At 38.1% G+C, this 27,679-nt stretch overlaps 1 protein-coding gene across 4 annotated transcripts in view; it reads left to right on the top strand.

Moving 5' to 3' along the window:
* Nucleotides 1-27,679, top strand: part of JPH1 (junctophilin 1) — an 82,534-nt gene that overhangs the window by 38,753 nt on the left and 16,102 nt on the right. For all 4 annotated transcript variants that reach the window (XM_054631321.2, XM_054631312.2, XM_054631296.2 and 1 more), the window contains exon 3: nucleotides 16,045-16,163. In XM_054631321.2, coding sequence (XP_054487296.1) covers nucleotides 16,045-16,163 — 119 coding nt within the window. The remainder of the gene's footprint in view (nucleotides 1-16,044; nucleotides 16,164-27,679) is intronic.

Here is a 27,679-nt window from a genome sequence, read left to right as displayed (position 1 = left end):
TATTGAAAATGCTTGTTATCAACCCAAAGGTTCCCAAAACCTTCCAGAACATACAGAATCATGACTCTGCCCTGATCTATTATTCCCTGATTCAAATGCCCCCAGTTAGATAATCATAAACTTTAAATTTAGTCTGCCTTTCAATTTACATACACTTCCTGCACAATAAAAGGTCAACAGTTCTTCTGCTAGGGAAACTGCATGTTCAGATGTTCTGTATGTCTGCCCTTATCTGCTGTAATTCACAGAATGTGAGGTTGATGGCTGAAACTGTCTTCTGCAGCAGCTCATGGCCTCATCAAACCCTAAGCAAGCTCCAGCATTTCGATTGCAAGCAATTACTGTCCATTAAGTACACCACTGAGAGGACTAATACCCAACTGCCAGAGCAAAATGTCACAGAATAATAAAGAGTTAGCAACCTACTGATGCCCTTACACCCTGCTGAGGTACAAAAATTTCAGGATGACAGTACCACTGATGCTTCCAGCACGGACATCAGTAGCCATAGTTACTGCAGCATGGGTAACTCATCATTGATCCCAGTTACAGGAGACAGATCCACTTAATCTGGTCCATCACTGAATTGGAGACAGCAGCTAGCCCAAATAAAAATTGTAGTACCAAGTGCACTTTATATATATACAAGAGGTTTGGTTCTCTGGGCTTTGCCCTCCCCACTGAACAGGAACTCTTCCCCTGTGCTGAGTTTTCTACCCAACCCCAGCTTATTTGGCACCTTGTAAGAGTGTCTTGTGAGTGTTTCTCAGGATTGATTGAAAGTGGGCAATTTAGCTGTCAACTGCTGTTTCACTTTTTCCACTGTCTTTTAAGAATTGGTCTGCACCAATGAGAGACAACTGTCTTACCCTGTCATCCTCTGAGGGCTTTACCATTGAGGAATGTGTGTGTAGAAGAATTGGGTCTCGTGACACATCGTTAATGAGGGTGGAGATTCAGAAGACTGAGGCATACATGGACAGTTAGCATCAGGGAAGTCATTTAAACTTCTTATTCATGCAGGGTTATCTCCATACTAATGGGTGACTGCTAGATTCAGTGAAAACAGTGTAGTAGGCATGAGCCAAAGAGATGAAATTTGTAGAGCAAGGCAATAAAAAAGAGCTTGAATATTTTAGAGTGACTCCAGTTGAGCCTCCTAAGTGGTGTTAAAGGCATTCTGACAAGCAGAGGCCTCTAAGAACAAGGACCCCAAATAACTTGACCTTTCTGTGTGGAAACTGTACTTCAGCTTTGCTACAGCTCTTTGGCTGACTGCTTAGTCTTGCAGGCAAGAAATCACCATTTCATGTAGGGTGGGAAGACACCTTGTTCACATGGCAGAAGAGAGCTCAGTTTTGGTAAAACAGCAGGTCCAGCATTAGCCAAGTACCTTTGCAGGAAGACATGGACACATTGGATATCCTGACCATTTTTCATAAAACTGTGTAGCTTCAGGTGCTCAGGAGGAAGTGAGACCTTTTTAGAGCGTGGAGATTTGGTACTGTGGACTCACTGAAAGAACTGGGATCTCTCACCCTGGGCAGTGGAGGAGCAACACACATTCCCTAAGCTGGACTGTATAGTTAGCAAAACAATTGTCCCAGCATTGCAAACATTATTACAAATGTTTCTGTGCTGCTGCTGTGGGAGTCAGCTTTCCATGTTCTTTGGCTCTATTCTTGTTTCTGGGGTAACCTGATAGATTGAACAAAAAATCATGTGACTCTTTAACCAACACTAGAAAATACAGGCTCTCAGACCCCATCTTGCCCTGTTCCCTCAAGACTAATTGTTAGGATCTCATATGGCTGGGTCTTTAAATGCCATTTTTCCTGACTAATCCATTCAGTTTCAATTTTCTGTGCTAAAACCAGTTTTCTTTTCCTACTCCAAAGACTTCTTTTTTCTCTGTGAAGTCTTTCTCAAACAAAATTGACCCTTTTGTTTCACATAAGATCTCTAGATGAGGGTCCTGCTTTCTTGGCACTGGAATCTGTCTTTTCTCAAGGTAGATAAGAAAGATAATTTCTTTCCTCTCCAAAAAAAAATCCAAAGTTCTCCCTATGCGGTCTCACTTGTAGGCTGGTAATGCCTAATTTTATCATACCATGTTGAAAGTGTAAGATTAATGCTTTTTTTCTGGCATTTTTACAGAGGTAGTGCAGGATATATCTGAAATTATCAATAAAGGATGCTGCATCTAGATCTTTCCCATGATGCTCAAACTCTCGATAAGACCTGTAATGTGTTTCAAATAAGAAACTCACTTCTGGTTTTGCCCAGTCAGCCAGGTGATAAGAGAGAAATACAGTGCAGTGATACATGATACAGTGTAACCTGTATGTTTTCTGTCCAGATATTACAGAGTTGAACAGCACTGCCATTTGAATTGTTATTCAAATCTTTTAAAAGTGAATAAAAGATACTGTTTTTCTCTGCAGTGAGGGCTTTCCTAACAAACTTAGAGAAAGGTTGAGTTTCTGCACGTATAAACTCTGATCAAAGTACATGAAGATCCTATGCCTAAGAAGTCCTAAAAGCTTTCTTTGTATGTCTGCCCATTCTGTGGAAAGCCAGGCTTGATTGTCAGGTAGAAATCTAGCTCCCATACTGACCCTTTAAAGAGAGGCCATTTTTATCATATTTTCTCAGTATTTGAATACTGAAACTAGGGTGCTGCTAGTAGAAATGTCTATCATTAAAGAAAAAGTAGTTTGCAAGATTTTGTAGCTGCATACTTGCATAAGAGGTAGAAAAAGAAACTGCCAAAAGCAAATTTTTGCCTCTGCTGAAGGATCTCTTCATAACTGCTGGCAAACTAACCCATTGCAGTAGTTCAGCAAGTGTTCTAAGCACTGGAGTTTGTAGCTAAAGTTTGGTTCATTTCAGGAGGACTTCCACTGCACATCTATCTCACAGAGAGTGAAAATGTTATTTATTTACTTATTTAACAAGATTGCAGAGTAAGTCTCTCCTTGTTAAAAAATGGTTTCACCTTTCCAATGAGAGAATTATATTCCATGTGCATCCACTTGCTGCTGGAGCATGCTCGTGCCAGAGCAGCAAGACTGCTACGTGGAACACACCCTCACATTTTGTTCAATAGTGTCAGCTAAGCATAACATGAGGTCACATTCCATGTTCAGTAGACATGCACTGCATCAGTAGATCTAGCTGGAATTCTGCAATTGTTGAGGGAGAAATTTTTATTACTGTTATTATTTTGCTAATTACATAAAATTAGTTAATCTCTGATATACCTTCCACTGATCATACTGAATTATCAAATTCTCCAAGAAAGCATGTGTTCATTTTCCCTGCCCTTCCAGTGGCTCTTAAAGTATGTCCTCCATTCCTCCTTTAAGCCCCCAGCAATGCAGGCTTCAGCAGAAGATCTGAGGCATGACTGAAGCCTTCCCAGTTGATGACCTTTATATTTCCCCCTGGGATTCATAAAACAAGATATATATTCAGGTGAAGGTGGATCAGTACAGGCTCTAGGAAGGACCATCTTGGTGTACGACCTGACAAAATAAGTTGTTGTTTTGGTGATTTAACCCAGGGACAACAAAGGTCCAGGAAAATCTTAAAGCAGATTTCCAGTACCCAGAAGGGGCCTACAGGAAAGGTGGGGAGGAACATTTTACCAGTGAGTGTAGTGATAAGACAGAGGGTTTCAAATAGAAGGTTTATGTAGGGTAGGTTTGGGGTAGATTCAGATTATGTATTTAAAAGAAATTCTTGACTGTGAGGGTGGTCAGATGATGGAACAGGTGGCTCAGAGAAGTTATGGATGCCCCATCCCTGGAAGTGTCCAAGGTGAGGCTGGATGGGGCTTTGAGGAGCCTGGTCTGGTGGAAGGTGACCCTGGCCATGGCAGGGGGTTGAAGCTGGTTGATTTTTAAGGTCTCTTCCAACCCAAACCACTCTATGATTCTGTGATCCTAGGATAATTCATCCAGCCCACAGGGTTATTCCAGGACACTGCTTTCCTAGGATTTATCAGCCCTTTCCCTGCCAAGATACATGCCCTTGACATGGTGAGGCTCCTTTAATGTCCTCAAGAAAAGTAGCAGGTGCAAATATTTTCCTGTCACTCCCTGGTGTTCAGACCCTTGCAGTTACCACTGGCTGTCAGCAGCATGAATTGCTGTAGTAGCAGCACTTACTGCTGTACTGTTATTTATTGAAGACACAACAAGTGCAGGACTTAGATGGGTGTGTATTTAGCCATGGGCAGAACTTTTGGGAAACACTGCCATGTGTGTACAGCACCACTATTCAGTGCAGATAGAGCAGGTCTGGTGCTTTTGGCAAGCCTTGGTGGCCCTGCTGTGCAAAAGGGAGCAACATGTGGCCCTTCTCTGATGCTCTTAAAAGCTCAAATACCTGCAGTTTAGAAAGGTGGCTTTACTAAGAGACTTGTGTTTGAGGCTCAGGAATTGCTTGCCAATCCTGATCTCAAGATTGGGCCTCAGTAGGAACAGCTTTTTGGTGGGACAGGGAGCACATGGTATTGCCTGATAGAAGATTCTTGTCTTACTGAAGCTGCTCCAGTGTCACAGTTGTGTCAGTGAAACCCATCAATCTTTAGATAGTCTTGGAAAGTCTGATAAGTCTGTGTTTGTGTGAAGAGAGGTCAAAGAGATATTAGGACTGATTATTTTGGGATTTGCTTTCTTTTTCATGGCATGCAGTAGTGTTTACACTAAAATTCTGCTATTAGTGACTCAGAGAAGTAAGAGCTTGCTTTTCAGAGGAGGCTGGAATAAAATGTCAGGGCTCCAGACAAGGCCTGTGGTAAGAAGGAAAAGAAAAAAAAAAAAGGAGCAAAGGAGCAAATAGACCATGACCAGCTCTGTTCAGAGGGTCTAAAACAGTAGACTTTCATAAGTCTGCAGTAAGTTGTTGCTCTCATGAATGGTTACTGCTAAATATGTAATACAACAACAAATCCTCAACTTTACTGTGTAGATCTGCATGACTTCAGCTGAACAAAGAAGTCAAGGACTGCTCTAAGCAGGAACAAATAAGCTGCTGTGAACTCTCAGCAGTCTCTGGATGCCACAAAAGCCTTCTGGACCTGTAGGCAAGATCATCAGCCCTATGTGAACCAGAACAGAGCAACATTCCTGGGTTTTTAATTTTTCTGGTAGCTGATAGGACATGCATGGTGGCTGTTTATTCAAAGCTATATTGGCAGCATTATGGATAACTACAGAGTGTAAACATATGCATAGATGTTTGTTGGAGGGGGATATGTATATGAGAGAAGATTATTTTAAAGCTGTTAACTGCATTTGTCATAAACTCAGGTTTTGCATTTCCTTCATGCTGGAGATAGCAAAACCTGTGAAATAGCTGTCAGCTGCCCTGTGTCTGAAATGATCTGGTGTTATTTTCAATCTGCAGCGCTCTTGAGTTAAGAGGAATTGCATGTTTACTGATGGAAGGATCATCAAAGGCTTTCCTCTGCTTGTTTAACCTGTTTGGTTTCTTGATGTTTAATATATAATGTGAACAGCCTGATTCATATCTGTTAGCCTGGAGAAAAGGCAAATTACTTACAACCATCCCTACACTTGAGTACTTGTCTTTCATGGAGAGCTTAGGCCCTTTTTAATTAAGCTGCTCAATTGTAATATATGTGTGCTTTCTGTTATTCACATATTCCTGTGAATTTTGTTACAGTTATCTTTAAATAACTGAAAAAGGAAGAACTTATTCCAGAGTGGTTTGCTAGACATTTTTCTATCAATGCTTTTCTTCTGGACATCTGGCACCTAATCAGGGAACAGAAACGAACCATGCGAAGAAAGATAAGCCCAATTTAGTTTTGGCTCTTAGATTGCTAAGGACACAAGAAAGTAAATTTAAACACAGTTAATGCCTTTAAAAGGCTGAGAGTTTTACACTAGATTTTAATGCCCAAAGATTTTTAAAAGCTGTTAAAAAAAAAAAAAAACTGTAACATTGCCACAGATTATTTGAATTCATGGCAATATGTTTGTCATTTAATAGTTTCATTACACCACTTTTTTTTTTTTTAGTTACAAGTGCATAAATGCCACTGTTATATCTCATAAAAATTTATTTTGTTCATAACTATGTTCTAGGCAGTATTTTCGTTTTGTATTATTTTCTAGACAATTTTGCGCAATGCACGAAGCTCTTCTATGTTTTTTCTGTGGTCAGTCTATCCTTTCTGTTCTCATTTGTTATGAAGATTTTAATTTCATAATATTGCTTTATTTTGAGAAAATGTAAGCAAATGTGTGTGCTGAAGCTTTTGTAAGGGAGAAAACCAAATAAGCACTAAGACACTAAGCATGTACTAAAATTGCAATATAATAAGTACAGACTGCCAAAGTCACTTAGAAGAAGCATGAAGCATGCTCCTAGAAGTACTCATGATTGGGGAGTTTATTGTGCACTTCTTGAAGCCAGTAAACCCCACAGAATTTTGACTAATTTTTCACATTTTCCCTCTCATTTCTGGGAATGTAGTTTTCATGCAACAAGTGTGTTGCAAGTTACATATTTTTTAATTTTCAGAGAGATCAGATGTTGGTCTGTTGGTCTTATATTACACATGCTACTCTCCAAAAGCTTTGGTATTCTTTGCTAAAATATCTCTAACACTGTGGACTTATTTTTCCTTGAAATTTAAAAAAAATGTAAAAAAAAGAACGCATCAACTCTGTATAAGGGAGAGATTAAAGAATACAGACATTGTAATGGATGACATCTGACATAGTTTTTCTAAGTTTACTGATTAATAGAGCTTCCAAAGGTTTTCTAATGAGAACTATTCTAACAAAAAAAATGTCTAAATAATGATATTTGATATCATATTTTCTGATTTTTTTAAAGTAATTTATAGTGGTAACAATCAGTAGAACACTGAAAAACCATAATGTTTTGAAAGGAAAAAAACAGTCAGTTTGTATACAAAAGAAAATCCCAATCTCCTCTTGCAAGCTTTTCTTATTTTTGATCTAGTTGTATCCTTGGACCAATGTTACTGCTTTCTTATACTTTAGAGTGTAGAACAGCTTCCAGGTATTGGTACTGATGATAGCAGTCATCATACTTAACATTTTATTTTATTTGTCCCAGATGGAGAACAGTTAAAAAAAAAAAATCAATCTATGGTGGGGGGAAGTGCAATGCACTAAACATACCTTAAAAATTATCTAAGCAAGTGATCACAGTGGTCCATGCATTCCTATTTCCTTGAGTAGAATTGCCTTTACTGTGCAGAATCATTATTACATTAACTTCTTCTTTTCATGAAGCTTGTATGCTGTGATGAAGGGAGGAGAAACATATTTATCTCCTTTTTGTTTTTCTTCACTTAACCATGTCATCAGGAGCAGCTGAAGCTCAAGTGGTTATCTTTTTTCATGCTTCCAGTTAGATTCAGAAACTCTCTTCAGCCAAACAATATAATTTGCTTTAGTGATTGGAAACAGCAAATTGTGTGCAGCTATTCCCTTATCCCTTTCAAAAAATAGTCCCTTCCTGTCTGCAGGAATTAATATTAGGGGGTCAGGGAACTGGAAGAAAATACTGCTCACTAAGGAGGCTTGGTAGTAAAATAGAATAATAATACAGTCTGTCCTATAAAGTAAGATAGAGAAATACACATCAAGATCTATGTGACAAAAAAAAAAAAATACTGTCAATGACTCACCATTGGCAAAAATGGGGGAAAACCCCCAATGAGCATAGTACACAAAAGTGTATTTTGTCCAAAGTGTAAATTTTCCCACAGGAAGACTTGCATTCTGCTTGAAGGAATGGTGCTGATCTTGATGAAATTGAGGACTGTGCCATCTGTAATATATAGTGAGGTGGGTGTCAGTCTTTTCTCACAGGTAACAAGCAGTAAGACAAGAGGAAACAACCTCAGGCTATGACAGGGAGGTGTAGATTAGATACTAGGAAGAATTCTTTCACCTAAAGGTTGCCAACCATTGGAAGAGGCTGCTCAGGGATGTGGCTGAGTCACATCCCTGGTGGTATTTAAAAGACTTCTGGATGTGGGGCACTCAGAGATGTGGTTTAGTAGCAAATTTGGAAGTCCTTGGTTAATGGTTGGAGTTGATGGTCTTAAATGTGTTTTCCAGCCTAAATGATTCTATGATTTCTGTGCCAGTGCTATGGTCAGGTAAATCAATATGAAAGCAAAACTCATTCATTCAAACTACTGACAGAGTAATTTAAGTACCATCACATGAAGAGCCATCTCCTTTTTACAGCAGCAGAGTATCTGGTGTGCATATAAATAATGCTAGGCTAGTGGGACACCTGAAGTTAAAGAGAGTGCCACGTAAAGCAGCCTCTCTAGTGATGCTAACAGCAATTCAAAACAACTTTGTAAATTCAGACATCTGCATGTGAGTCTTTTTCCAAACATGTGACCAAGAGTGAGGGCCTGAAAGACAGACTAGGAAGATTGAACTAATTTATGTCAATTGTTGAAAGTGGATTTTCAGAAATACATTCTTTTGAGGCTGCTGTCCTTCATTCACCTAAAAAATCTTTCTGAACCACTGTTTATATGTGACTAGTATTACAGAAGTGAGTACCTTGAGTTGCTGAGCTGTTCTGGGTTTATTGATATGGACCCTAAAGGTCTGAAGGAGAATACAAATATGTTCTAAATATTGGCATAAGAAGGCAGCTGATTCCTCAGCAAGCACATAGATTGATGTTTGCCATATTTATAGGCACAGCAGGGCACGTGTAAATATGCCTACAAACATGCTGACCACTGCAGGAGTCTGACATTTGTACAGTTCAGAGGTCCAAACTGAAAAAGTTTCTTACTTTAATGGAGTAAGATGGGTGTCTCCAAGGAGCTGATTAGAACCCTTATGTCAGCTGTGTGAAATACCTAATGTAAACAGTCCCCAAATCAACTAATCTCACTTCCTGTAAACAAAAATCTGTGTAATTCTTTTCTCAGAAAATGGATTAAAGAGCACTTTTATTACAGTGCCTAATATCATTGCAAAGGCTTGGAAATATCCATCGTTTTCTCTCTAAAATACACCCAAAAGATTTCAAGGTTGACTGCCAAATTCAGCTTCTAACCATGGGAGCAGTTATGTCTTTATCTGAAGCACTTTCCTTCCCCATTATGTCTTCCCCTTATTCCACTGTCAGATACCTGGCTGTACACCTTGCTAAGTGGCTTCTCAGTGGTTTTTTTTTTCAATGATGAGTAGATAGGAGGATCAAGAAGTATAAGTCAAAAAGCTTGTCTTTTTAGATCCACAGTTATTATGTGGTCCTGACATTACTTTTTCCTTCTTGGGATGTGGATGAGCTGGGCATTGTTCCCTTAGTGGTTTTATGGGTGCTGGATTATGCAGTACAGCAAAAACAAATTCCTTGATTTATACTCGATTTTTGTCTCTAAATGTATCAAGTGTACATTAACACTTCCTTTTGCAGCAGTGTGGGACCAGCCAGCAGGGTGTCATCTGCTTTTGTGCTGCTTTCCATGACCTTCTCCAATACTGGCTAGATTTTTGTTTCCCAGTGGTTTGTTTTGGTACACTTAAACACAGTGAGGTTTGGAGCTGCTATGATTGAACTTCATGTTGCAGTAAACTGTAGATTACAGTAACTTTAGGTTACAGTAAATTGTCTTGAGGGTTTTTCAGAAGTCAGAAGTTGTGTAACTTGCCAGCTCTACCACAACATGTTTTAGCTTGTATTGAAACATTCTAAAAGTGAAATATTAAATAATTCTGGAACAAGAAACTAACTCCTAAGGTAAAAAGCACGTTTTCTTTGATGTTTTCTGCATTAAGCTTTGAAATGTGTCACAGTTAGCTTTTAATCTATTCTGATGTACTTCACTAATTGCATGTAATCTATGCCATTGTTTGAATACATTGCCATAGGGTAGAAAATCAGAAAACTTAAAAAAAATTAGTCCAAGTATGTTAAATCAAGGCAAACAAGATAAGGTATAGGACCCATAATATTTACATGTATATGAAGTGTTTGGCAAAACACTTTGTTGAAGTATGATGTCTGGCACAATACACTGTTAGCCTATAAATCTCTGTGGACATAGACCAAATTTATTTATGCTGTTATTTATGCCTAAAACTGACATCTAGTTTACCAGTCATTAGCCCCAGGTTATGTTTTCAAGTACTGAGAACAAGTCGGCTGCTTGCCAAGTGTAAGGAATTTCCTCAGTTCTTCAGGCATTACTAACTAAAGGTTAGTATTTTTGAAGTTCCTCTGAGTAAGGACTGAAAAATAGAGAAATTTATTTAGGCTGGGAAGGAGGAGTTTTAAGCAGCAAAATCCATTAGGTAAGGTGATACAGATTGATGTACCAGCAGTGTTTGCATAATAGACCTGCTCATGATTTACTACATCAGACTTCATTGGTAGTACCAAGCTAGTCCAGTTAGTGACTGAATTCACTTCATAAAGAAGCAGTGGCTGGTTGAGATTAAAAATCAGTAAAGCTCAAAGGAGATTGATAAAGTAAAGTTTGCTGAGGGCATATATCTCATTTTGTAAATTCAATCTGGAGTTTAGGATTGCTTTAAATTACTTACTGACGTGAAGCTCTTGTATTGCATTATCTATTAGTCAGTCTTTTTCCTCTTTCAGTTTCTCCCAGACACCCCCATTTCTTGCTGGTATTCAGCAAGTGACCTACCCTCACTTCTAAGCTATCACAGCAATGAGTTGCTGAGCGTTATGAAGCCAGGAGCTCTTAGGTAGCTCTACACAGTCATGCAAGTATGTATTTTTAATTCTGCCATAGCAGAATATTGGTTTTCACCCAGTATTATCACTGAAAGAAGCTAAGAATGACTACAGCACTTGATAAATGCCAGTCTCTCACTTGCAATGTTAAAAAATGCATAGATGTTCTATTTATATTAAGCCTTCATTCCTGATATATAATATGAGGAGAATATAGAAATAAAATGGGGGCAAGGAAAAAATTCATCTAGCAAAGAACTTCCCTCGAAGTCTTTCTCTCCGGTTCATTTTACCTGGAAATGCTATAGATCTCTGTACCAATTTTACCAACACTTGATTTTGCAGATTGTAAAGTTTTTCTCTGACAGATAGAAACAAATGTGAAGATGTTAGAAAGTTTTATACTTGGGAAAAAGCCCCAAGAAAATACTCTCTGTTTCCTAGAACAATCACTGCATTTTAGAATTTAGGAAGGTAGGATTCTTTTTAGAGAATTCCAGGTTCAAGAAGGATGGTAATTGGCAACATTACATACACAATATATAATGTTACACAGATAAACCTGATACCTGTCATTAATAAAAAATATCTCTTGAGAACTTCATGTAGGTTTGGCCATTACTGATATTTTTATTCTTACAATACAGAAATCTGTTAATTTAACATTGTAAATATTATTAGTTTAGGATAATGTGATAGGAGCATAATTGTGTGTCATATACTTGGCAAATGGAAAGCAGAATTATTTTTACAATTTTAGGAAAGAGAAAGCAAGCTCCTGGAAAGCTTTATGCTGGATTCACTGTGTTTAATAAAATCTGAAGAAAGAAACAAAGTAAACATATGCTGCTTACATTTTTAGTTGACTCTGAATGAGGCAGCGTTACAAGTGCGTTGAAGGATACCATGGAAATACAAAATAATCTGGAGGGTAATGGACAGTTCTAAATGGGTTTTAAATTTAGATAAACATTACATAATGCATTCCAGGCACATGGCATTATATATAAGCATTGTTGCTGCAGAAGGGGAGATAATGTTTAAGCTCTTCAAACCTCAGCACTCCTCCTTCAAGTTATTTTTCATACATGAATAGATAGAAATCTGACCATAGTATTGCTTGTAAGAAGCCTCTGGCTCTGTGTTTATAATTTTTGAGTGTAGTTAATATGATGTGTTCCTGTTTACCTACCCAGTGAAACACAGAAAAGAAAGACATCCGTGGTGATACCAGTTGTCCCACAGTCTAGAAAAACTTAGGCTGCTCTAAAAATCAGACCCTGGTATGCAGTGTCTCAGGTTTTCAGCCAGGCATTGGTCCCTGAGCCCTCACTCACTGATCACAGAGACTGGTGCTATCTGTGTCTGGTACCTACCAGGTGTCAGATATATTGGTATCTACCAGGTATCTACAGGGACTCCACGTGATGCCATGTGGTACCAGGACTCCCCATGAGCTATAGCTACAAATTCCTTTTTAATGTAAGTACAGTTTAATTCCTGCTACAGATACAACTTAATTTGAAGCCCCTGTCTCTGTTAAATTTACCATCTCTGTGCATTCATTAGTGAGGTGTTAGATTGTCCCTCTAAATATTAATTGATTTTGGCAAATACTTTATTTTTGTATTCATTTGAAAGCTTTCAAGCATGTGTTTGTCACATCATGTTGAATATTAATGATATTCCTGATACTTTCCAGGAGAAATGCACATATAACCACACAGTAATTAGAAAGTTACTAGTATGTATTAGGTAGTACAGTTGCTGAGAAATAATTTTTTACAAAGAGCCACCTATTCACTTTATATAAAAAATCCTTAAAGGTCCTTTGCTCTGAATTAGAATGCAGCATTGCAAAGCAGGTTACTTATCTTTCTGTACTATTTTGCAGTCTGTGGATTGCTGCCTTCTTTCGTGCATAATTTCTATTTTGCTGCTGAAACATGAGCTCAATCCTTCTTGGAAAAAAACCTACCGCAGTCTTTTTCTTGGCTGGGGATAGGAAAGGAGACCTTTTTTTTTTTTTGAGTTTTGCTTTCAAGAGTTCTCATAAAGATCTCTTGTCATAGCAAAGGACATAGAGTTCCCTGGAGGAAAAAACCAGCTCTCAAGTAGGTAGTGGTCCTTCAGTTGTGGGTCATTTTGACGTGATATATCATAGACTTAAATTTCTATGAATAATTGCTGAGAGCAAACAAAACTTGTTTACCCCCAAAATGAAAGGTAAAGAAACTTTTCCAAAACTGTAGGAAGCATAAATGGAGCAAATGGATTCTATTTCTGCTTGGATAGTTCTTCTTTACAAACATTGTCATTCAAAACTAAAATATTTCTCCATAGTTTCTGATAATACTAGTCTGATAGTGTGCAGGTCAGTTCAAGGCAGAATAAAACAAGTACAGACAAAATGTAATATCAAGCAGCAATAATTGTAAGCAAGTCATCTGGAAAACATACAGGCAGATCAAATGTGGAGGTCAGAATAAAAAAAAAACCAGGGAAATAAATAGCAACAGAACAATTATTTGAGTCTGACACTTAGAATTAAGCATGCAAGAAGTTAAATTTTATCTAAGTATGCAGTTGCAAATGGAGATGATAAAACACATTGCTGAAGTTAGCCAGAGAAGCAGCCAAATGCCAAGGTGATAAATAGCAAACAATTGCACGGAGCGAAGAGCCTGCATTTGGGGCAGGGCACGGAGCTCCTCTTCTGTGCAGGAGGATCAGCTCTGCCACTTTCCTGTTTCTTGTCACTTTTGTCACCACTCATGAGCGGTGAGGAGGCTGTCAGGAAGGTGTCTCAGCACAGCCATGTGCACACTCTTCAGTCTGGAGCATAAACATGTTCTTGTGCCTTGCCCTGCGGTGCTGGCCTCAGCACTGAGCTCTGCTCTCGTGTGTCACTGCTGGGACATGCCTTGGCAGTGCTCACTCCTGTTCTGCTCTGCTGGAGCTCCTCACTGGGAGTACAAAAGGGGCAGAATAGCAGGAAGTGTGAGTTGAAAAAAGAGGTGTGAGATAAGGCAGCCAAGGAAAGCTGTGCTCATTTACCTTCTGTTCCTTTGGCTTCCTCCTGTTGTGACCTGCTCTGCCCAGCCTCATGTGACAAAGTTACACTGGCTTCTTACTCATGTCACCACTTAATTCCTTAACTAATTGATACTGTACTTTTCATCAGAATGTCTGTTTTGCTTCCTGTATATAACAATATAGAAAATTCATATCAATAAATAAATAAATGTATTATCCTGGCAGTATGTTTTACTGGTGCTGGTTGATTGGTATATTAGCTTTTAAATGTCTGTCTTAGCAGTAGCAATAGTATTAGACTATTTTTATATGGGAGTCGTCTGGTTGTTCTTTCATCACAAAAAGATGACCAGTGTCTAGTTTATCTATGAGCAGACTACATTATTGTCTCACAAAACAATGTCCCAGTGCTAGGACTGCTTCATTAGGTTTATGCTACATAGACATAATTATGCAGGAGCTAAGAATAGCTCATCTAATTGAAAATAATGATTCTAGAGAAAGAACGGGTTTGATTACTGTTACTAAGCAGGCACATACCATGCACCCATTCATGAACTGCACAGAACACATATTGGATTATACAGTGTATTTGTTTTTATTAACAGTTTCTTTCCCCCATCCTGAGTACAGAGCAAAGGTGTTACAATTCATTTGCTCATTATCTTTTTTCTCACAGACCTAGGGGGATCTTCAAGAAGGTAGCATAAGATAATATTTATCCAGTAAATTATGACAAGCTAAGCTTTGAAAGAACATCCAACATTTATCCCCACACACATTTTAGGGAGGATGTAACTTAAATAAATCTTCTCCAGGCACCACAGATGAAACTGTCTATGTGGTTTTTTTTATGTCTGTGTTTGTACTAGTACCCTATGGGATTAAACATCCTTTTAGAAATGCAAAGTCTGCCGTACTGTTAATCTCTCAATGCTCATTCTGGTTAATGCTAACGTTTAATTCTTCTTTTATCTAAAACACAGAGAACCCTTCATTATGTCTTGAAAATAAAACTGAATTTTTACAGTGAAGTTGTTAGAAATTTTCATTTATTTAATTACTACTCATTGCTATTACCAGGCACATGGGATAAAATTTGATGCTGTTGTCCTGTTAACTAAGTCTTTTCTTACTTCTGTGTCAGTTTTCTATTAGAATGTTATGAGAAGAGTGATGAGATCACGAAATTTAATGGTTTTGGTTTAAAAATGTTATTAATATCTTTAGAGCCTCAAAATATTCTGCTGGTTTGCCATGTTTATCTTCCCCTCTATTCTAACCAGCCATTTCATAGCTCTAGGCTATGTGCTAATGCTGTAGAGGCACAGAGAGAGATCACTACCATCAGGAATTTTTAAACAGATGACTGTTTGGAAAATGAAGTGGAGAGGGAAGATGGGACATGCAATGATGTAAACCTGCAGTAACACAACTATCAGTTTGCAGTCTGGAACCAGAGGCCTTTGCAGAAGCTGTTCTTGGAGGTTTTTGAGAAATAGCAAAAAGAAAAAAGAGGAAGCAGAGTGCAGATTACTTTACCAAAGTATTCCATACTGTTGTCTTGACTTCAGAAAAGTTGCCTTTTCAGACTGTTTTTGGATTTGAAATTCAGAGAGTTACAAGAATTTAGGACAGTTAAGTTCCCATTTCTACAAAAGCCTATTGAAATGTTAAACACATTTTCCAGGCTATTCCTTACCAACATGATTGTGGAAAACATTTCCTATTTTTTGGGCTAATATACTTGAATATTGCCCTTCAGAAATTTCCACATGGCACCCAGCACTGACCCAGCATTAACTTTGAAATGTGGTAAAGGTGGTAACATTCCTCAGTTCCTTTGAGCACCATGTGTCCTGAACTCCCAGAACCCTGTTTAGGAGTCAGTCCGGTGGCCAGTCTGACCTTCTGTGCACTTCTGTACACATTCTGGTAACATGTAAATAAACCCTAATCCTGTGTTTCTGTCAGATACTATTCTTTCCCTCTCTTTAGGAATTTTAATTACAAGCTTGGGCTGTAAATTGTGTTCCTGCAAATAAATATGATCCAAGGATGAATAGGACTGAAAAGCTGAGAGGAATCAAGTGATTTGATCCTGAAATACTTCCCTGATTTGCAGTTCCTCACAACAATTTGTCTAAGAGTGCCCTGTACAGGATAGTGTATGATAGCTGGGGTTCTTTGCTCTCACATGCTTGATGCACCTGCTGCAAGATCCTCTGCATATAAACTCTTTTCTGCTTTGTACAGAACCGCACACGCAAGAGCTAAAGCTGATGCTGCGGATCAGGCTGCTCAGGCTGCTCGCCAGGAATGTGATATTGCAAGAGCAGTTGCCAGAGAACTTTCACCAAATTTCTACCAACCAGGTAATTGTAGATTGGGGTTTTATGGGGCTATTTGTTTTATAGCAGTGAAGACATTCTGTGTTAACTTCAAGTGTTGATTCCATCTTGAATGTTGTCTTTTATACAGAAGTAAGTCATGTGTATGTCATGGAGTGCACATTGTTCAAGGAGATTTTGTTCTCTGTTTTTAATAATTTGGTGACTATTTCTTTGTATGAAAACAGTTGAGTGTTGAAAAGTCAGTGTCAAGCATATAACTTTGCCTCAGATTAATAGTTTATTCAGGACAGTATCAAAGACTTAAGCAATGATAAATCAACAGAAATTTGGATTCATTCTATAATGTGTTTATTAGTGGGAAGATCTATAGGTTTTTTACTGTCCAGTAGAATTCCTGACAGTCTTGGTTAGTGAAGGTCTAAATTTTGGAGAATATTTTACCATTAAAGATACATAACCTGCAAGTGAAGCTTCCTCTGTTATGCCTGGGGTGCTCTGTAGAACATTAGTTCTATATTCACAGTGGCATAGAATTAGTTCTGTCCCACCTACATCAGCATTGCAGCCCGTTTTCATCTGTCATGGGCTTTGGAAAGTTGCTGCAGGAAGAAGCAAACTTGGTTTTGCATTGTTTTTCTGTTGTCTTTCCATGAGGTTCATATTTCTGTGTACTGCTCTTTAGTTTAAAATTGGATAGATGAAATGGAACTCCATTTGCCAGTTTAATGTCTTTTCATGTGTGCCCTTTCTTTCACCTGTCAAATTGAGTTGAGTCATATCTTGTTATTACTTCTCAAGGATCTGCCTGTACTCGCATGCTAATAGAGATTATAGCTCTGAGATTCATTTTCACTTACTGTCATTTTCTGCTCATCCTTGTTTCAGACACAAACTTACTTAAATGCACCCATATATAGTGAATGCAGGCTATAATGACCCAAAAAAGCAAAGAACAGCATTCTGCAACATTTTCTAATAACACACCTATTTACTTCAATTTTTAGTTCAAGTGGTCACTTGTTACTAAATCCTTACTGTCAGTTACCTTAGAGAATACTTGATTTCTTCTTTATTCCAAAGTATTTAGTTGTAGAGAGAGAATGTGTTTTGGGGTTGGGTGCATTGAGGACCTCTTTTTGTATTAATTTAGTGCCTAAGTCAAGGATTATTCACCTGATTGGAATTTTCATTCCCTTTACCAGTCTTGCAGACTTTCTTTGTACACATCCTGATATAAATTCATCTTTTCTGAACATGGCAGTCTAGAACTGTTGGCAAAACTCAACAGAACTATTTCCAGTAGTAAGAATTTACTAGCTTTAAAACAGTATAAATATGTACTTTTCACTGTTGAGAATGACCTCAGTACTACCTCTCCTGTGCATTTATATTATTGGCCCATATTTACTGCTATCATAGTCAAGTCTTTTTCATTATTTCATTATTTCATTATTTCATTCTCCACCAGCTGAAGAAATCCCAGTTTACAGCAGCAGACCATCTTGCCATTCATAAGTTAAGAAGTTATAAGTAGCCACACAAATAATTGAAGCATTTGGAAAGAAACTACTAAAAAGCTGCCAAACCCTTCAAATAAAGCAATTACTAGAGTACTTGAGTGAAAATGCCAACATCTGACAGTGTGAAATTTGACACTAAGAAATCAACCAGATCAAGGTGTCTTTTTACTCCCTGCCACAGGAATTGAAGTATCATTGCTGACAGATCAGCTGAGATATGGGAGAGAAGGTGTGGGATCTTATTTTCCTCTCATTTGAAACTTTTATTCTATTTACAAAAGAGGAGAGTTTGTATCTCTTCCTCAAGTGAAGCTGGATATGTGTGCAATGACACAGCCAAGCATTTCTCAAAGTTTACTTACTCTGTTCTCTGTGTGGAAATATCTCTTGGTTAGCTAGCTCCTAGCAAAAGATAAATATGTTTTCTGGACTCCAAATTTTGAATTCCCTAATTGTTCCCAAGATAGTTAAATACAGCATATTTCTATACATTTGAAAAAAAAAATCTCCTCCCATTATGCAAACAACTTTTAAATACCAAGGTGTTAACTAAATCTCAGTTATCCCAAATAAACTCCTGCAGGTTCACAAATCATTGTGATGATTTCAAGTACTGCCATGCCTGAGATGTTTTCCAGGCTCCGTGTATGTGTACCTTTCTCAGATGCACTTTTTCTGTGTGGTACCAGTTAACCCACTCACTTGTACACATACTTGTTTGTTTAAGCATTTCCCAAGAGTCATACCAAGAGTAACTGGACAGTGTTACTGTTAGCTTTTGTCATTTATGGTAATAAAATAGATAACTATTTCCAAGTATTTACAGTTACTCACACAAACAGAAGTAAATATCTGCTTTTCAAATAGCATTTTTTCATGTATTTGAATGAAAAGAAGGTAACTGTTATTGCTTCCTAATAGCAACTTCTTGGTTTTCTTTTGTTGCTTGAGCTTTTTATTTTTACAGTATCTGTAAGTGCTGCTAAAAGGTCGATACCTTTTAGCAAGTGTAGTAAGTGTTCTCTCTCATTCTCTGAAACTATAGTTAAGTGAACCTTTCCATTGTACCAAATAGTCTTGAAAATAGATTATGATGAGAAAGTGTAATTTTTCTCTTCTTTCTTTAACTGTTTAGTAGGGTAGGTAAGCATGCTATCAGCAGTAAATATATGTAGCATATCAACAAGCCTCTTGAAACAGAGACAAAAAGAAGTGAAATACAAATACCTCTCTCTAAATAACAGAAGCATTCTTTTCTGTCTTAATGAGTGATCTCTTAATTACTTGTAGCCTAAAACCATTTCAATATTTGAAAACCTTTTCATAAAGCTCTTAAATTTCAGGTTCTTAAAAAGCAACTTTCTGGGGCATATAGCCTAATATTACGCATAGATTATAATTACAGTGAATATTCATTATTCATTGTACCATGGCAGTTCATACTTCCCAAATCCTTTCTCTCATATTTCACCTTTATGTTCATTAAGGCATTCATCAGAAGCTGCCAAGAGGCTCTACCTTTGTAGTGTAGTTTAAAAGGAGACTCAGAGGAGAACAAAGCAGTAGGAAGTAAAGTAGCATCCAGCAGGTAAGAATAATAATGAGGTGCCATAGAAATCTTGAGATTCAGCTCTCCCAGTGATTGATTGCCTTAGTATTTGCATATAAGGAAAGCCAAGTATGATTGAAAAGGCCAGAGCCATAGTGTAAGGACTCACAAGGTCGCAGAGAGCTGTTTTCCCTGAGTTTGTTCATGCTGTTCTCAGGCAAGACCCTGCTTCTACTTTTGCTGTAGCAGATATTTGGCTAGTCATTAATAATTAGGAGGATGTGTGTCTTTGCAGAGCCCTACACACAAGGCTCTACATTTTGTAGATTTAACAAATGTTGTACTCTTTTTAGAGACCGTACTTTTCTGGCCTTTTTATCAAGAAATAAATTCTGAGAAATCCCAGCTCGGACCTGTTTATTTTCTCCAGGCATCACTAAACTTGTGGATGTGTCAAAAGAGAGCACACCAGGACAGGAAACAAATGAAACCTGAGTCATAGCCTCATTCAGGGGAGTCATCCAGGGACAGTTTGAGATTTGTCTTCACTTAGAGAAAAAATAAGTGCTTTTTTGTGTCTCTTGTAGAACTTAGAGAAGAACAAATGACTGATGGGAATACTGTATCAAAGGTGTAACAGAAAAGAAAGGTTTTTGATACTCAGTGAAAAGGGGGGGTATTGTTCTAGTCTTGCAAAAGGTTAGTGGATGCTTTGACTGACACATTCATTCTAAATTCTCAGACTGTCTTTAGGATGTGGTCTTGTAAACACGCTATCAGGAGGTAAACTGAAGTATGGACTTGCACAGATTAGACAGCTAAGCCATAATTTTCTGTGTGCATATATATCCTGCAGCAAATGGATACTGCTCTTTCATTCAGTTTGAATGAATAACATTTGATTAAATGAAAGAAGGGTACAACTACTTTGCTGCAGGGTAAGAGCAGTCTGGGCACTTTACCACAGAGCAGTTAAGGTCTGGAAATTCAGATCTGAATTGTTTTCTGGCAGATTATTTGTCAGGCCAGCCAGCTGCCAGATGAACATACATGGGTCACCAAAACAATTCATTCAGCCTTTGACCTCCTAAACAAGGCATGAGAGAAATCAAGGAGCAGTTTATAAATTAAAGCTGTCCAAGTTTAGAGATGGACAGAATTTCTTTAGGGGAAATATATGAGCAAAGACTTCTAATGATAAGAGTAAGAATTTGGCAAGGTTTACTAGTATATTTTACTATAAGATTTGGCTACTGTTAAAGCTTCAATATTAACATGCTGAACATTACTAGTTTCAGAAATAAGCATTTTAAGTTTATTACAGGGCAATTTGTAATGGCCACTAATGCCTTAAAGAGGAACCATGGTTTACATTCTCTTTTGACCGGTGGTAGATATCTGTAGCTTAAGGAAAAAAACATCCTTCCCATCTTCCTCTTTTCTGCCATCACCACCTCCTCGAGTTCTCAAAATGCAAACTCCATATGGACAGGAAAGAGAGATTTCTGGCTGATGCTAATTAACTGGAATGTCCTGGCTAAATGCATGTGTGCCAGACCAGATAGTTTTATTTCAAAAGCCAATTACAATGAGCATTTTGCCTGATTAAAGTTACCAGCCATTCCATCAGTTTGTGCCTTAAAGCATACGGAAGCTCTTTCATTATTCTTAGTCATACAAGAGCCTGTTCATTTTCTGAATTTATTCTACATATGATTTCATCATCCTCACAGATCTGTTACTGGGTTTCTTGCTGTGCCATTTTTTCTCTGCAATTTATTGCTTCTATCCTCTTTCTACAGAACTCTGGAGAAGGCAGAGCCTGTAGATGTATCCTAATGCACTTCAGTTGTACCCAGAAATCAAAGAAAGAAGGTGCATTGAAAGAAAAAGTGCCAATTTCAAGCTTTATTCTTGTTCTCCCCTTTCTTTTTATAAGTCATGTCATACCAGTCTTCACAGCATGACTTCCAGATTTATCACCTGTCTCAGCAAGTCCTGGGTACAGATGCCCCCACCCTTCCTTCCACATTTTTCCTCTTGCCCAGGGTGAGGGCCATCCAGCTTGCTGGGAGTCTGTCCTGTTGCACTGCCTGACACACCTGCTGGCTCAACCCACTCCTCAGTGTTCCTGCAATGCATCTGGGACAGGAGAGCCTGCTTGGGAGAAGGCAAAGCAAAGAGAGTTTGCAGAGGCATAGCCTTAATTATTCAGGAGGCTTTCTCAGTCTCTCCAAGATACTTTTGAGTCACATAATCAAATTATTTGCTGAGGAAAAAATATGCCTTATTAGTTTTGAGCAAATAAACTTTTAAAACTAATAACAGAGAACCAGTTTCCTGTAGAAAGATAAAGCTGTCACAATCACTATAATTTTCACAGACTTGCATAAGTAGTGAGCTAGTTAATTTGCATCCAGATGAAATTCATGGTAGCTTAGTAAAGGCTGCAGGATCTGACTATGAAACTAGTTGAAGCCTGCACTAACTTCAGTGCTGTGTTGCTATCTCAAAATAACTTTTCATATTCTAGCCTGGGTGTACATATCTAATCTGGCACTATGGGAGTGTTAGTTACAGGTGTAGTCTGAGAGAAAGAAGTGAGTGCTCCCTTTCTCCTGTTAAAAATTGTTCATTTGCTCTGAAAAAGAACCATTCCTTCCAGGACACTGTTGGCCTGCTCCAGTGAATTTCTATATTGGTCTGTCATGGTGTCCAGCCAAGGACAAGATGAAGTAGGGTCTATCACATGGGAGTATTATCACAGTGTCAAAATTTCCATTATAAATCCTATTTATAACCGTGTCATAAATATTTGTTCCATGTTGAAATTCAGCTAACAAAGAACTGAGAACTTTACTTACAGTGCTAATTTTCAGTCGAGTATGGTGATCTATTTTGAAAGGATTTTATTATACTAGTGGAGATTTAAATTATGTTTAAAAGGTTAGGTTTCTCCTGTTACACTTTTAACATGTGATGTTGGCCATTAGAGAAAAATAATCTTTGCAACTGCATTCTGTGTTTGTCAAGGCCACAGAAATAGATGGGTAATGTAGATGCCCTTTTATTCCAAGAAAGTGTGCAAAATTTAAGACTTACTTAAAATTAGAGAGAATCTAGGGAGATGCCCAAAAAATATTACAGACCTGAATAATGTAGAATAATGTTCAGTGTGATTCATCAGAATCTCAACGTGGTAGACCATGTTGAGAATTTGGAGGAGATGAAGATTTCTGCCTATTAGTTCAGTAATAGTGATTCATTCAGATTATTGTCTGAGCAGGAGTAAAACCTGGAACTGAAACACAGCCAGCATGGAATTGGTATTTTTTGTATGGTGAAATTAAACAGGATGAAAATTGTAAAAGAAAGGCAGAGAGTCCAAGAACAGAATAATTGGAGGTTATTTTCCTTGAAAGTATGGTTTAAAAATGGAAGAAATATATGAATGAATTAAAAGGATAAATCACAGATGTTAACAGGTGAGACTTGTTCCAGAAGAGGAGAATGGTTGCCTGTGTCAAAGGAGGGTAATAGTGTAGTGCTGATACTGAAATGTGGCTAAGAAAATCACAGAGGTTCCTCGAAAAGTATCAGATGAAGAGCAGAAAGTATTTTGCCAGGGGCAGTTGCCAAACTGAAGAGTATGGGATAGATTTGGAGGAGAGGAGCAGGAAATGGATATTGCAAACTTAGACTTTAGAAACGAAAACTTAAAGCACTAATGGGAAGGGGAAGAAATGACACTGTGTGAGGTCAGAATGGTAAGTGGCATGGTAAGTGGGGTTTCTCTTAAAATACAAAAGAATAAGAACATATTGGAAAGAAGCCAGATTTGGATGAAAGACTAAGCAACTCATATACCCTAGTTTTAGCAGAATTAAATTGATTGTTGTGTTTCTCCAGTTCTGTCATTTGCAGTGCAGCAGTCACTCCAGGCTCTTAGACTTTGCAATTAATTTCAATGCTAGATACAAGAAATTAATTTTGCTGGAAGTGTGGTACAGCTTAATGAGTACTGGTTTTGAAAAATACGGGATTAACCCTCAACCCTCCAAGAAAATTCATAAAGCCATATATTTCAAAAGCAGTAAATTTCAAATCTCTTTATTTTACTCCTGTTCATAATTTCCAGTATATTTTCTAGAAATACAAGGTGATAAAGGAGACTTCTAAAAAAATTAAGTCTGACATCATATCATATAATCGTTAATCCCTTAGAATTATCTGGAGTTTTAATTTTAGGTAGTAATGCATCTCTAGATCTGTAGAATCAGTGGAGTCTGAAGCTGTCTAGTTTTTCCATGTTATTTCACCTATCTGTATCTATGCCTGTATATTCAAAATTAATGTTGGTTGGTTGTTTGCTGGCACACATGTATTTACTGTCTTTCCGGTTTTGAGCCTTTTTGGAAGATATTCCAGAGGCATAAGAAATGTTGACATCTACAACCCAAGCCCTGAGTGCATATCCGAGGCTCTGCTTTTTTCTGTAGTGGAAGAACAGAAGAGTGTTCTCAGAAAAACAGGCACTGTCTCTTTATGAAATAAGGATTTTAAAAGAGGTAAAGATTAGAAGGGCTTTGGCAAAAAATTCACTTGTTTATTGAATTTACTGAAAAACAGTTCTTAAGACAGGCTGACAGACTTGGCCAAAGGTCAGTTGCCAAAGTCCCATGGAGCAGGATGATAGCCATGCACTTGAAATGTGATAAGAGAAGTAGCTAATACCCTTCCAGGCTGTATATACAGAAGCACGTCATGGAGAATGGTCCCTTCTCTGCATGATCCCAGTGACAGACACAGAGTCTCAAATACTGTGTAGAACTTTGGGGATCATCATGTCAGAAAGATCTGGACATGCTGGGAGAAATGTAAAGAAGTGTGAATTCTAGTGAGTAAAGACAGTTATTATGCCACATTAACAGTCTCACTCTATATTTAAAATTCATCTTCCAGAGAAGATGCACTTGCAATGAGAATAGGATTACAGCCTTTCACTTCTGCCCATCCTTTAAGAGCTTAAAAAAATCCTATTTTTGCAGTTAACAGCTGCCCCAGTGCAGTTCAGATGAAGTAAAGTAGTCTCTAGGTTTTCTGTGGAAAAGCTAAAATTTTACCTTCTGAGTTATCGCCTGTTAAACAGCCTGCAGGCTTAGAAGCATTCAAGTAGATTATAGTGCATGTGTTATTTGGCTGGGATCATTCACATTAAATACAATGTCTACATATTATCTACCCTGGAAAAATGAAGCCTGTCCTAGATACAGGAGTCATATGCATCACAATGTAATCTTGACAGATATTTTTTGAAGTTCTGTCAGTATTCATCAACAGAAAGGCAGGGTAAGTAAAGCAAGCCATAATTAAGATTGCTGGTCACGGGCAGTTTCTGTGTCCATAAGCTGATGTGCCAGTGAGGTGTTAGAGATACTTGTGCAGCACTCATAGTGCCCTCTACCAGGTAAGATAAATTTGTTGCATTTTTCAGATGGTATTGAATCCAGAAGTATAAAGGCTTACAGACTGCTATGCAGATACAGTTAGGAAATGTTGCCCTGTTTTGGAAATACCACAGCTACTTCAGTCACCTGTTAAAGCAGTTACAGGAATGGAGCAGAGATTGGGTACATAAGAATAAGTTAATAGTTCTTGGTGCTGACGCCAGGCAGTTTTTGAAATTCATTAGTGTGTATGTGTCTGCACTTTAATGATGCATTTATAAACCATTAGAGGAAGAAAATCTTTTTTTTAGGGATTCTTTTATCTTTAATGATTCTTTAGTTATTGGATAATACAAAAGTGCAAACTACAAAAACACTGTTTAGGTTCTGTATGCAGGTGTGTTAATGGTAGGGTAACTCAAATTAATTTCAGATTGGAGGAACTGACATGGAGAGAAGAGGCAGTCTGGTTTTTGTACCCATAGGAATTGCATTAATATTTGTTTCATCATCCTACTGCTAGACTCACAAGTTTGGGATGTTACCTATGATGTGAATTGTTTGGCTGAAGTCCATTTCCTTTTCTGTTGCCATTGCTGTTGCTGGCAGCTCAAGTGTGCTTGAGTAGACGTTGTGATACTTTCCAAAAGCATTGTGAGATAACATGGTGTCATATGCTTTTCAACAAATACCTGTGCAAAATGCAGAGACACTGGCAGTAAAGTAGTCAGGTCACACCAAGAACTGTATTGTGCTGTGTAAATAGCACAGCAGAGTAAACACAGAGGCATAAAAACTTGGGTTTGGCCAAAGTCTGTGTGTGTGTGTGTGTGTGTGTGTCTCTGTACGTGGGGCTAGTAAATAAGTAACTCAAGGCTTTTGATCTCTGTCTGGTCCATGTCAGGAAGCATTTGGTGGGGGTTTTGAGAAGGCTGTGTCATTTTCATTGATGTCACAGTCAGGAAAATAAAGCATTGGCAGATATTTAAAATATGGTAGATACATATTCTAGCAAAACTATGCAGAAGTTGTTCGGGATACTGCACAAAACTGTTCCCTGAGCAGGTATAAAGTAGCAACCTTGATGTGCAAGAATTTTGTGGTTTGGGTTCTTCTGAACAAGATACTTATAAGCAGTTTCTACCAGCGAATACTTTCTGTAGGTCCTTATCTTTACTTAGCAAGAAGGAAAGTTTGCATTTCCATTTGCTTTGAAGCCTGCTTGTATTCAGTGATGCTACCTTTTAAAGTTAGTCCTAGGTGGACTAGGACTCCTTGGGAAGATATTCTGACTTTTGCATTGCTGGATGATGATGTGGCTTTGTCAGGTTGTGGCAATAGTAACATACCACCTTATATTCTATTTCTTTGTCATATGTTTCAGTCATGTTGGTAGTTCATGGTTTCAAAGACAGCAGGCTGCCAGATCAAATCAGAACAGTTCCATAAACTAAGCACATGTAGGCATCAATCTCCATGATGCTCATGGATTTAGTGAGTAGCTGTTGGCACCTGCTAGCTGCAGTCTTGCCTCTAGTCCAGCATGACAAGGAAGACCACCAGGAATACTGCTTAAGGAAGCAGCAATGCTAGCAACAGAATGAGAAGCCCTGAAAGTGTAAGCTGGAGAAAACTTTGGCAAAGGGAAGGTATCTTCAAAGAGGGAGGAGTAGGAAATGCGGATTTGCAATTAAGAGTGAATTAAGATATATCCTAAATAATAAACATTATGTTTTGAAGTGATTTTTGGATTGTGAAAAAAAATGGACTCCTCTCCCTCTTGTTTGCATGGTAGTAGTCTGCTTTCCTAGGCCACCATGATACTTCCATGCTGGTATATTAAGTCCAGGGAGGAAAAAAAAAAAAAAGAATTTTAAGGCAGCCAAATGGAGTTTTAAAATTGATTCAGGAAAGATTTTTTATTTGTCCTTAGCTAGGGAAGCTGCTTAATAGCATTTAAAATGCTGGTCATACCTCACCAAAATGCAGTTGCCATCAGAGGCTAAAAGTTAAATCAGCCATCCAGAGTTTGGTTTCTTCTGCATTTCACAAGACAGTGTCAACAATCCCTTCCATTCCAATTTTTTTTTTCTCTTTTGTGACATGCTTTATTTTTAAGCCTTAGCTAATGTGGTTTTTTATTCTCTAAAGCATTCTCAAGTACAGTTAAAGAAAAGCATTATTCCAGGTGGCATATCCAACTTCAGATGCAGCTGAAACAGGGCAGCCAGGCCTGCCTATGTGTTTTTGAATTAAGGAATTCTTAAAAAACTTATCCATGCATCACTAGGAGTAAGACCATTCTTATGTTGCTGCACATTGACCCAACCATGGTGGAGCTGCACTATTCCATGCCCTACTGCTGGATGACTGCATCCATCAGAAGGGTACTGCACACACCTGGAGTGAGAACCTCTTAAAATACCATTAGGAAGACTTTCTCTACGAGGAGGGTGGTCAAACACTGGAACAGGCTTTTCTAGAGAGGTGATTGATGCCTCAGGATTGTCAGTGTTCTCGAGGTATTTGGACAATGCCCTTAGTAACAGGCTCTAACTTTTGCTCAGCTCTGAATTAGTCAGTAACTTGGACAAGATGATTGTTTTAAGTCCCTTTCGACTGAAATGTCCCGTTCTATTCTACTCATACCTAAGTCAAGCAGAACTGTTCTCTCAGAGCCCTCTTGCTCTTTAAGCACCTTGCCTTAAATCCTTTCATTTCTCTGGCAATAATTTTTAATTTCCAGACCTATTCAGTCCCAGTTCAGTCTATCAAACATTAATAAAACCTAACCATATCTCTGCTGCAGTGAGTTCATCAACACATTTTGCACATGGCATTGCCCAGCCCTCCATTCAGTTGGGCTGAATTCAAGCCAGCAGCCTAGCACTTAACAGGGTTTTTTTTGTTCCCTGTTACCAGTATAGCCACCAGAAAATTAAGAACAAAACAGAGGAAGTACTAATGATATTAATTATAGTTCTTCTCCCTCCTTTCATATCTCCCCAATGAAGAAATAAT

This window comes from Agelaius phoeniceus, chromosome 1 (assembly GCF_051311805.1).
Source record: "Agelaius phoeniceus isolate bAgePho1 chromosome 1, bAgePho1.hap1, whole genome shotgun sequence".
In the NCBI taxonomy this organism is placed as follows: Eukaryota; Metazoa; Chordata; class Aves; order Passeriformes; family Icteridae; genus Agelaius; species Agelaius phoeniceus.
The sequence above is the reverse complement of the archived record's forward strand: the minus strand, read 5'-3'. Positions and strand labels throughout refer to the sequence as shown.